Source organism: Dama dama, chromosome 11 (genome assembly GCF_033118175.1).
Source record: "Dama dama isolate Ldn47 chromosome 11, ASM3311817v1, whole genome shotgun sequence".
Taxonomy (NCBI): Eukaryota; Metazoa; Chordata; class Mammalia; order Artiodactyla; family Cervidae; genus Dama; species Dama dama.
The window spans coordinates 1892972-1904603 of record NC_083691.1 but is presented as its reverse complement, the minus strand read 5'-3'; the positions used below and the strand labels follow the sequence as shown (position 1 = coordinate 1904603).

At 66.1% G+C, this 11632-nt stretch overlaps 1 protein-coding gene across 6 annotated transcripts in view; it reads left to right on the top strand.

Annotated features, from left to right (window-relative positions):
* The window catches only part of RXRA (retinoid X receptor alpha), a 90210-nt gene extending 82188 nt beyond the window's left edge, over nt 1-8022 (top strand). For all 6 annotated transcript variants that reach the window (XM_061154220.1, XM_061154223.1, XM_061154224.1 and 3 more), the window contains exons 8-10: nt 1262-1353; nt 2851-2956; nt 4618-8022. In XM_061154220.1, coding sequence (XP_061010203.1) covers nt 1262-1353; nt 2851-2956; nt 4618-4765 — 346 coding nt within the window. In that variant the 3' untranslated portion in view covers nt 4766-8022. The remainder of the gene's footprint in view (nt 1-1261; nt 1354-2850; nt 2957-4617) is intronic.
* Nucleotides 8023-11632: the final 3610 nt, after the last annotated feature.

Sequence of the window (11632 nt, the reverse complement as noted above, 5' to 3'; positions counted from 1 at the left end):
CTGGCGGAGTCACTTCCCATCCCTGGCTGGCTTTGCCTGTGAGCCCAGAGTACCTGGGCCTTCTGGGGACCTGGGTGTCAGCTCAGCCAGCCAGAGGTGGAGCGGCTGGGGAGGGGCGGGGCAGGGTCCCTCGGGCAGGGGCGCTGCAGCACAGGATGAGTGGACCCGCGGGGAGGGGAGGTGATGGGCGGGGTCCCAGGTGAGCCCCTGAGTGAAGTGAGAGTCGCTCAGTCATGTCCAACTTTTTGTGACTCCATGGACTATATAGTCCATGGAATTCTCCAGCCCAGGGATCGAGCCCAGGTCTCCCACATTGCAGGTGGATTCTTTCCCAGCTGAGCCACGAGGGATGCCCGAGCCCCTGAGTACAATAGCATTAAAGTGGGGGGGGAGCAACAGAGACCCCTACTGTAGCCCCCTGGGGATAAATGCGGGAGCGCGCTACCACGTGGGACAGCTCAGGAAGAACAGGGGGGCGACTCCTGACCACTCCCCCCACCTGCCTGCACCAGGCACCCTGGGCAGGCACTGATTTAGACAGTGTAGGGTGTGTCTTTGCCACAGGACATTTCAGGGCCTTCAGCAAGCTCCAAGAGGGGCTGTGGGGTGCTGGGTTTATTGCTTACATGCTTAGCTGCTCAGCCGTGTCCAACTCTTTGTGACCCCGTGGACTGTAGCCCGCCAGGCTTCCCTGTCTGTGGGATTTTCTAGGCAAGAATACTGGAGTGGGGTGTCATTCCTTTCTCCAGAGGATCGTATTGCTCATAGACGGCTTCTTTAGCAAGCCCGTCCGTCTGAGGGCACATTTAGAAATGCCTCCCCGGCCATGCGCCCAGCTAACAGCTCCAGGGCCCCAGGTGCTCTGGAGGTGCCTTCCCGCGGACGTAGGGAGTGGCAGGGATGTGCATCTGGGCCTTGGCCTGGTCTGCAGCTGGGCGGGGACGTGTGCTGGTGGACTTCGCCCCCGACGTCCAGGACCCTGGTTCACCTCTCTGTCCTGTGGTCCCCCTCTAGTCTCCGGTTTCCTGGAATAAAATCCCACCATGCTGAGCTCCGGGACCTGGAGGAGAGGAGCCTCCCCTCCCCTCTCAGGGCCACAGGGACCGGCTGGCCGCAGGGACTGTCCTACCCTGTCTGAATCGCCTTAGCCTTCTCAGTTGCCCTCCAGGCCTGCGCTAAGTCCTTTGGGGGTGTTTCTGGGGGGCCCCGGGAGGGGCACGGTCCGACTTGGACATTGATGTTTGCCTGCCCTCCCCCACAGGGTGCTGACGGAGCTGGTGTCCAAGATGCGGGACATGCAGATGGACAAGACGGAGCTGGGCTGCCTGCGCGCCATTGTCCTCTTCAACCCCGGTACTGCCTGCCATCCAGGCCCGGCGTCCGCCCCCTGAGGGGCCCAGGCAGCGGGGCGCCCACCGCAGCCCCATAGCCCACTGACAGGGCAGTGTCAGCCCCCTGCCTCTCCTCTGAGCCTGCCTCTCCTCTGAGCCTGCCTGTCTGGCTTGTGATGGGCTCTGCTCCCAGAGTTCTGGAGCCCGGCTGGTCTTGGGGCGCAGGGGGCACGGGGGCAGGGGTGGGCTCTGAGGGCTTCTCGGGGAAGTGCAGGGCGCTGACCCGGCGGTGAGAGGGCAGGGCAGCTGCAGCGCCCGTGGGCCCTGAGTCCTTACCCTCCGTTGGCTTCAGCGCTGAAGGTCAGGCTGGGGTGAAGCTGGGGTCCCCTAGTGGGGACAGCCCGTCTCCAGGGGCATCTGTCTCCAGGTCTGTGTGTGAGCCCACAACCCTGCCAGCACAGGTGTTCCCAGTGGGATCCCTGCTGAAGTCAAGCGTGGCTTTACCTTGTCAGGCTTTACCTGACTAAAGTCAAGCAGCTTTACCTGCTGGGGTCCAGACTTGGGGTTGCTGGGGGTGGAAGGGAGGTGGCCAGAGCTGGCACAAGCCCAGGTGTGGGGGGACCGGGGGCCCAGCTGCAGAGGAGTCTGCATTTCCCGAGGTGCCCAGGACCCCAGGCCACAGTGGCATTCACACTGGGCACGGTGCCCCTGCTGGGATGTCAGACAGCCGGGGCAGGGCCGGTGTGGGGGCCCCTGGCCTGGGGCTCAGAGGCCACCCAAGAGTAGGCCTGTCCCCAGGGCTACACTGGCTTCAGATGGGCAGCAGGGGGGCTCCAGCCTCTGCCTCCTAAGCCATCAGGTGGACCATGCCTGCCAGGGCGGTGAGCCCGAATCCCAGTGCCCAGAGGAGGCTGCTGTCGGGGGTCAGTGGAGAGAGGCTTGTCGGGTGTCGGCTTGCGGGGTAACCTCGGAGACGAAGGGGCAGAGAGGGGATTAGCTTTGTCCGACCAAGGAGCTCTCACTGCCTCAGGAAGGCCTGTGACCACTGCCCAGACGACCCAGGGCGGCCCGTGCGCCTCGGTCCTCACCGCCGGCCCTGGGGTTTTGGTGGCCCTGGTCCCAGGCATCTCTGTCCACAGGCAGAGCCCCTTCCAGACCAGGCTCCTGCTGCCAGGGTCCCAGGTCTCAGGGTGGCTCCAGCCCCCACAGTGTGGGTTTGGCTGTTTCAGACAGAAGGAGGCCTGGAGCCTACATTTGGCTCAGAGGGGCTGAGACCCAATGCACCAAGGCCTCCGGAGGTGACGCGGTAGCCGTGGTAACCAGGGGTGGTGGAAGCAGGGCCGCCCCATGTTCCTGATGGGGTAGTGGCGTGGCGGGAGGTCAGGGGACTGGCCCAAGGTCGAGTGGCCAGCACGCAGCAGGCAGGGCGCGCGCGCGCGGGGCAGCCTCATCCAGGTGAGGGCTCTAGGTCCCCGCTCCCCGGGGCCGGGCTCTGACCTGTGGCCCCTCCCCCTCGCAGACTCCAAGGGGCTCTCAAACCCAGCCGAGGTGGAGGCGCTTCGCGAGAAGGTCTACGCATCCCTGGAGGCGTACTGCAAACACAAGTACCCTGAGCAGCCAGGAAGGTGAGACCCGGCCGCAGCCTCCGCCCAGACGGACCTCGGGGTCTGGGGCAGCCCCACCCCTGCCCCCAGCCCTTCAGACACGCCTGTGGGTTAGAAGGCAGCTGCCCTCCTCCACCCAGGGCAGCTGGGGACCCAGGCGCTCTTTGGCCTCCAGCGGACGCGCGCTCATAGTTCCCTGCAGCCCCACCAGACAGACGGGCCCTGTGCTGGCGCGCAGTAGGCACGCATGGCTCTAGAGCGCGTAAACCAAGGCAGTGCTTTCCTCCACCGGCTCGAGGCAGGGCCCTGGTGTGCTCGCCCCGGCAGGGACAGACGCCAGCACACAGTAGGTGCTTTACAAACGTGTGTGGAGCAGATGGCCGTGGGCTGAGCACAGAGCCTGCGTGTCTCTCTCCCTGCCGACCGCGGGCCCGGGAGGGCTGGACTTGTCTTCTTGCCGGGTCCACCGAGCCGGGCGCGCAGTGGGTTTCTGGGAGGAGGTGGCCGCAGACCGGTTGTCCAGGTTCCTGCCTCCTCTCTTCCTGGACCGGCCTCTGTCTGCCGGGAGGGGGTGGGGCCCCAGGGCCCCAGGCCTGGCTCTGCCTTTGCCCGCTGCGCCAGCCAGCACACACACAGTTAAGTGTCCGACCAGCCTCATCTGGTTTAAAGTGAAACTTCCCGGAGGAGGGGTGGCAGGCCCGCCTGTTTTTCCTGGCTCCCCGCCCCGGCCCATCTCGCCAGCTCAGCAGAAAACAGCGCGTTCTCTGGCCCCGCTCCAGCCTCCGAGCTGCGTTTTTGCCTTTAAAACGTGGGTTGTGTTGCAGCCAAGCCCGGGGCTTTCCCCCTGAAATAAGACATTGTTAATAATTAGCGAGGTCCCAGGGTCCCCAGAGGGTCGTGTGGAGAAGGCCTGGAAGCACTTGGGGCGGGGACTGGGGTACGGGGCGGGGAGATGTGGACGTCCGGGCTGGGGGCATTGGGCCCCGTCCCACACGGCAGCTGTCCTTGGCACAGCGCGCAGGAGCCTGGCGTCCCTGCTCCAGGCGCCCCCCCTCCAGCCTCCCCTGCCCCTCCGCCGTGCAGTGTCCTCCCCAGAACCTCTGCAGTGGGGCAGGCACGGCCCGCGGAGCCTCCTCCCCCTCCCGGCACCTGCCCTGTCCGACAGCTGGCTGCCCTGCTGCAGCTCTTTCTGGGCAAGGTGGGTGCTGGCGTGAGCCCCCCTGGAGGCTTGTTGGAGCTCAGACCTGCTCCTCCATCTCAGGAGCGGCTTCACCCCGAGAGGGGGCTGCCCTGCGGCCAGGGGCTTTGCTGGTGCTCAGATCTGCCGTTAGAGCCCTTCTTCCCACGTAAAATCCTACTGCGACTCCTGCTGCCCTTGAGAAAGCCCGCCTCACCTTTTAACTCCTCCACGAAGCCCTGTTCAACCCACCCCAGCCCGGCCACCGGCCCTTCATCCTGAATCTCTGCCCTGGGGCTGTCCTCTTGGGGTCTTCTACCCCTGGGCCCTGGCCCCTTCTGCGTCCATCCTCTGCCCAAGAAACCCCTCCCCATTCAAGGCCCCCGGCTCAGGCAGGTCCCCTGTGGTGGCAGCCTTGGGGGCTGGGGCGGTGAGACCCGGTCCCTTCCCTGGGCAGCTGCGGGGCAGTGGGAGGGTGGCGTTGCTCACGCGGCTGCATCCGCAGGTTCGCCAAGCTGCTGCTGCGCCTGCCCGCCCTGCGCTCCATCGGCCTCAAGTGTCTGGAGCACCTCTTCTTCTTCAAGCTCATCGGGGACACGCCCATCGACACCTTCCTCATGGAGATGCTGGAGGCCCCGCACCAGATGACTTAGGCCCGCTGGTCCCGGCCCGCCCCGCCCTCCTCTGCCGCCTGGACCCGGGGGCGTGGCCCGCCACTGCTGAGCCTCCTCGTTTTCCACACGACTCGTCTGGACCAGGGCAGCGGGCATCCTGGGGCAGCCTCCAGAGTGGCAGGAGCTGGTGTGAGCCCCGGGGGGGATCCTGGGCGGGCTCACGGGGTACATGCCGCCACCCCCGGAGCTGCAGCGGTCAGAGGGCGGCTGGGCTCCGTCACGTTCTGTGGTCGCTGGGTTTGGCAATTTCCCGTGTGAGGTCCTCTATTTGCAAGGATCCCTCTGCCTCCTGTGTTGGCTGGCGCCCTGCCCGCCCAGCTTCACCTGCAATCGGGAGGAGGGGACAGGTTGGGGGGGGCTGCCAAAGACCCCCACCCACCTCCTGGGAGGACAGAAGGGGCTCTGGTCCCTCAGAGTGAAGGGTGAGTCCTTTTTCCAAAGATGACTTTCAACCTGCTCCCTAAGCCAGTCAGATTAGGAGCCGACCTCTGTGCTGGGTTTGGGGGTCACCTAAGGCTACAGGGACACCCGCACACCCCTCCCACCTCCGTGTTCTCTTTGCGTTGTCCTGATTTCAGCTTCTGGTCCCACGTGGTCCTGTCCAGCCCACCCCCAAACCTTCCAGCCTGTGCAGTGGGCTGAGACTGGCCCCAAGCCTGCAGGGTGTGCCCGATCTCTAGTGGACTGGAGGTCTGCTGACCACCCAGGAGGCCCACGGAGATGGGAGGTGGGGAGGGGCCTCGGTCGGCCGCGCACGTTGAGGGAGGCCCAGCGGCGTCCAGAGCTGGAGGGACCTGTGGGCACTCCGCTACAGGGAACAGACAGCTGGCTGGGGCCTGCAGCACTCTGGGCAGGGAGGCCCCTCGGCTGGCTGGTGTCTCGTGGGTCCCTGGGGTGGGGAGTGGCCAAGCTCCAGCACCCACGGAGGGGGGGGCTCCCAGAGACAGGCTGTCATCGTGTGTCCGTCCACACCCACCCTGGTCGGGGACTTGCCCAGCCCAGCAGGCCCTGCGTCCTGGGCCGGGTCTCTCAGGGCCTCTTTGCAGGGTCGCATGCTCCCTCCGGTTCGTTCTCCCGTCTCACACCCCGGAACCTGGCGTGTCAGCTGGGGGGCCAGAACTGGGTGTGCGGGGTCCCGCTGCCCCTGCCAGAGGCCCCGGAGCAGGAGTGGGGTAGGCGTTTTGGCTGCTTCCCCCAAGCCTGTCTCCCCGGGGGGTGCAAGGGTGCCCCTGAGGCTGGGTGGGGACAGGCCGGCCTCCCAGCCTCCATGGGGAAGAGGGTGCCGTTCTTTGCCCTCTGGGGTCCAGCCCAGGCTGAGTGTGAGGCTCCTGGGCTGACTGTGTGGACGCCACAGAACCTCCTTTCTCTGGGGCCCCCCATTCCCGCCCCCAAGAGACGCGTCCCTGGGGGCCCTGGCACCCACCCTGTCTGCCCTCTTCAGCAGAGGTGGGCTGAGCTGGGGCCTGCCCAGCACCCCCCGGAAGTCTCAGCCGCCTTTGGGGGCGTGGTTGTGTCAGCAGAGTGACGCAGGCACCCTGGGGGTCCTCCCCGGGGGTCCCCCCGGTGGTGGGTTTGTAGGTCTGTCCCCCACCCTGCGCCCAGCCCGCCCCGCTGCCGTGCACCACCTGGCGCCCAGGATGGGGCCCTTCGGGGGCTGGCCTCAGGGGCCGGCTGCCCGTATAGCACTGAGGCCCCCTGGCCGCCCCTCCCCAAGCCAGCAGCCCCCGGCCTCCCGGCACCGCACCCCGGGCCCTGGGGCCAAGCCCCCGTCTTCTCCTCGGGCGCTGTCATCCTAACGTCGTTGCTGTGTTTGAAAAGGTGACGGTGGGGAAATGGCACGTTACTCAGTAGATAGAAGTTTTCTTTAACCAGACCTTCAGTAGACCCATCTGGTTCAATTAAGGTGATTTTGTTGGTAATTATTATTTTGGTGGGACAGTCTTTAATTTTCTAAAGATAGCACTAACGTCAGCTCCTTAGCCATTCTGTGCGCGTCCCCACTTGCTGGATGCTTCCGGCACGCCCCCCCGCCCCCCTCCGCCAGCATCACCTCCCGCTGGGCCATCAGTGGGGCTCCCGCGGCCCAGGAACGAAGTCAGCCACCTCTCAGGTTTGGAAGCTGTCGGCCAGGCCATCCTCTGGCGTGTCCCCCACCGGGTGTTTCCTTGGAAGCTGGCCCGCCTGGGCACGTCCGTGCAGAGGGCACCCGTGTCAGCTGCTGGCCCTCATCCCCCCGGCGGGAGGACAGCCCCCGCCCTGGGCGTCCCAGGGTTTGGGCTGGCAGACCCCCGGGGCAAGTGCTGGAGACCACGCTGCGCTCCCTGCTCCGCAGAGGCCCTGGCTGGGCCCAGCCGGAACGTCCAGCCGGAGCGTGATGGGCTGGTGTTGCTCCCGCCGTGGAGTTCGGTCCCTGCCCATGCAGGTGTGTCGACAACACCCGCGCTATAGAGACCGTGTGTGCACAGACCTGCTCGCCATCCGCAAACACACGACCAGTTACCAGCGTTTTCTGTTCATTTTTAATCAAGACTCTCCCCCGGCCCTGTTTTCCTATAAATTTGCTTGTTGTAAGCAAGTATGTAAGGACCCCTTCTTTGGTGAAATCCGGGTTCGAATGAATACCTTGAGGCAAGGAGACGCATCTATTTTAAGATGCTTTGGAGCAAACAGCTTTAGCCGTTGCCAGCCCTTAGCAATGCCTTAGCCGGGACGTGTAGCTCAGAGAGGACGACATACAGAGAGAGAGAGGAGACGTCTAAAGCATCGGGAAAGGTAGAAAAAAAATCTATTTTTGTACAAATGTAATTTTATCCCTCATGTATAACTTGGCGGATGTGGCGGGGAGGGGGGACTTGTTTTGTTTCTGCTTCTAGAGGTGGAGGCTTTCTGAGTCGACGTCGGGACGCGAAGTGGATCCGACGGGGGGCGCTCCGGCCGGGCACGCGGGCCTCGGACGACACCTATGTGCTGCGCTTCCCCTCCGGGTGGGAAGGTGGGCCTGGAACTCTCGAGGGTTTTCCTCCCCTTCTGAGTAACGTCCAAGCCTCGCTCTGCGCTCTCCCCGTGGCCAGCTGGCCTTCCCGCGACTGACTGTGAAATTACTTCCCCCCACGTGACTGTTCTCGAAAACATCGCGGCCGCAGGTGCCGGGCGAACAATGGTGTCAGAATTGTGGAAAAGAGACTCAGAGCAAAACGTGAGAGGAGAAACAAACAAAACATGAGCGTTTAAAAACACCCCCCTCAGCTTGCCTTTGTTCTGGGGGGGCTTTCCTGTCCGGGGCTGGAAGCTGGCCACGTGGGAGGCTTCCGGCCACCCTGGAGGGGGAGGGCCTGCCGCCTTCACCCTGCCCCGAGGGCCGCAGCGGGCGCCCCAGCTGCCCTCCGACAGTGGTGGCGGCCAGTCTGCGGCAGGGAGACCCTGACTTGGGGCTCCTGGGCCCTTCCTCCTCCTGGATCTGCTCTGCATCTCAGGGCTCTGGGGTGACACCCCCACGGGCCTGGGCCCCGTCCAGAGGGTCGCCCTCAGCCCTCTCGGGGCTGGTCATGGGTCGAGCCCGGCCCTGGCGTCCGCGGCAGCCGGGACGGGCGGGAGGCTCGCCTGGCCCCAGGGTGAGTGATGTCATCGGCTGCCCCGTTAACGAGCAGGTAGTGGCACCCGCCTGCTCCCACTCGCCTCCACGCCGTCTGGGGCTGGACGGGGCCCGGCCGCAGCGTGCCCGCCGTCCCTGAACCGTCTCCTGCGGGTCCCCGAACCCTCCGGGCGCCCGGGGCGTCCTGGGGCTGGAAGCCCTGAGGCCCACAGCCCTGCCCGGCGGCGCTGGACGCACCCTACCGGGGGCAGAGGTGGGTCCTGGGGGAGGCCGTGAGCCTGATGATGAGTCCTGAGGCCCGAGAGCCAGGCCCCCCAATGACCCCCCAGAGGACTCGCTCTACACGCATGTACAGGACGCACGGGGACTTGCGTGCTTACGTACATACAAACATGCCCCCGCACGCGTGACACGCACGGCCTCACCAGAACTCCGCTGTCCCGGCCCCCACGGCCCGCTGCCCGCGACAGCCTCCTGGGAGTCAGCTGTGGCCTTGCCCACCAAGCTCAGCCTGGACCTCCTGGAAGGGTGGGCACAGGAGACAGACCCCCACGAGCCTCTGCACCCAGCCCACTCTGGTTTCCTGTCATAAAAATTCAAACATAACTGCCGTGGGGACCCCTTCCTGGTCTAGGAAGTGTGTCAGCCCCAGGGGCCTGGAGAACCGTAGGGTCTCCTCGCCAGTGAGGGACCCTGGCCTGCCTTCCACACGCCCAGGCCCAGGGGCTCCCTGGCCGTTGACCCCGGCCTCTGCAGGCCCTGGCCCAGCTCTGGACACAGTCTCCACGGGCGGACCCTGCAGGGACCTCTGGCAGGTGTAAGTAGACCCCGAGGAGGGCTGGCTTTGCTGGCTGCAGGGCCTGAGGGGCCATCTGAGTCTTTGGGGAAGACCAGGGCGCGGACGGTTCCTCGCGGGCTCCTGGGCTAGCGCAGGGCCGTGGCCAAGGTGACCTCCCAAGGCTGAGGGTCCCCCGCACGTTGTCCAGGATGCAGGCCTGAGGGAGAACCCCTGGGCTGGAGCGCCAGTCCTGGAAGAGCAGGGCAGAGTGGCCAGTGGGCAGGGGCCCGAGAGGAGGAGGGACCCAGGGCGCAGGGCTCACACCCAGCTTCCTGCCGAGCGCCGTGCCCCTGAAGGGCCCCCGTCATGCAGAGACCCCGGGCTGCCCATGGCCACTGCCGGGCAACCTGGCTCCTGGCCTCCCTGCTGCCTCCAGTTGCCATGGTGACCCCGGCCCAGGGCAGTCCCCCTGGACCACAGATGCTGGGCTTGATAAGTTTATCTGCCTCAGGATCCGGTGGTGACGGTCTGAGTGATCAGGGCTGGGGAACCTCAGAGGCGAGGCTGGGGCCTTTGGACGGGACTGTGCCGGGCATCCCTGTATGGCTGGTCTGAGCTGGGTGCTGGAGCCTGGTGACAGGAGAGAGCGGGCTCTGCCGTTGCCAGGCAAGCAGTGTGGTTGGAGAAAGGGCCTGTGGGAAATGGAGGGCGTCCCAGGAAGATGGGGTGAGCCCCCAGAGGCACCCAGCAGGGTACGCCGAGGACAGAAGAAGCGGGGGGTCATCCTGGGCCTGAGCGCGGCAGCAGCAGCAGGGGCGGCCAGCAGGGCTGAGACCTCAGGCAGGAAACGGAACACCGGGCGATCCTGGTCCTCTGCCCCCTAATGCCCACGTGGTCCCCTCCGCCTCCGCTCGTGGGGCCCTTCTGCTGTGCCGAGGGCTGGCCCCCAGCTGAGGCACGGGCTGCTGCTGCCCGCCAGCCTGGCTGGGCACAGACTTCCCATCCCTGCTGTCCCTGGGTGTGGGGCGATCTCAAGGACTCAGAGAGTCGGAGTGGACTGGCCATTTCACCCAGCTGCCCTCCAGCCTCAGAAGCCATCTGGGGATGCGGGGGGCCCCAGAGGAGCTGGGAGGGGCCGCACCCCGGGGAAGAAGTCCCGAGAGATGGACGGTAGGGCCCGACCCTCGTGTGGAGGAGCTCAGAGAACAGACGCGTCCGCGCCAAGAGGCCCCGGTGCGAGGCAGCACTGCCCCCTGCTGGACGCGCAGAGCAGAGGCCGCGAGGGTCCTTCCCGTCGGGCAGGTGCCCACTGCTGATCCCTGGAATCGTTCTGCTCCAGGCCACACCCCGTCCGATTACATCAGAGGGTCGGGGGTCGGGGCGGAGGGGGGCCTCCCCGCTGGGCAGCAGAGCCTGCTGCGCGCTCAGCCCTGACTGGGAGTCTCGGGCGGGCCCTGTCCTGTCTGGACCTCAGTTTCCCCGTCCCCCCAGCGGGGACAGACGCCTCCACCTCCCAGGGCGGTTGTGCTGAGGTGAGCGAGACCTCAGTCATCCGGAAAACACCCTGAGGTTGCCACTTCCTGGGTCACTTTCCCGGGACGAGGCTGTCCCCCATGTTCAGGCCTGGCAGGCGTCGGGGCTGGAGCCCTCTCCACCTCTGGTCTGGGGCCACGTCTGGAGGAGGCCGGGGGACCGGGAGGGTCAGCGCTGTCATGCCCTTGACGGTGAAAGTCCCAGGGAGGTCAGCCGCCCGTGGGGGCGGGCATGCGGGAGTCCTGGGCTGTGGGGTCCTTGATTCCTCATTCATTGACGCACTCACGGACCTCACTTACAAGCCAGGCTCCACCTGAGGGGCTGTCTATCCCACCAGGGCCCCTGGGCCCTGACCTAACCTGGGGGCTGGCTGCATATGCGGACTCAGAGCCTGGGAACCGGCGCTCGGCACCCAGCGAGCGAGGCTGGAAAAAACCACTCCCGCCAGAGGCGTGCTGTTGGTTCTCATGCTTGCAAGACAGAGGTGGGTCAGGAGCGTTTAGGGAATCCAGGCCCACGGCCCCGAGGGGCTCATGGCGGAGGCAGGGGCAGGATCACCGTCCTCGGCTTTGCTGGCCGCCCTGTGGCGGGCCCCACCCAGCTTCGGAAGCCCGCTCTGCCTGGGGGCCTGAGGTCTCAGAGCCGCCCCCAGGTCCAGCCTCTGACCTGTTCCTCTTGCTCCAGCGGCTGCCGGGGCCGTCTGGGAGGCCTGAGGCTCAGGAGGCCGGGCCCGGGGTCCGCCCCCAGCTGGACGTGGGTGGACAGAACACTGCCCTCCTGGGCCCCAGCCGCCCCTCTGCGGACGGGGACAACCGCAGTGAGTATGGGCCGTGCAGGCGCGGAGCAGAGCCGTGATCACCGAAGATGAGCAGCCCCGTTGTTCGGGGAGGAAACCGAGGCCAGGAGAAGAGGTGGCCGCCCGCCTTCAGCTCCAGCAGCGGGG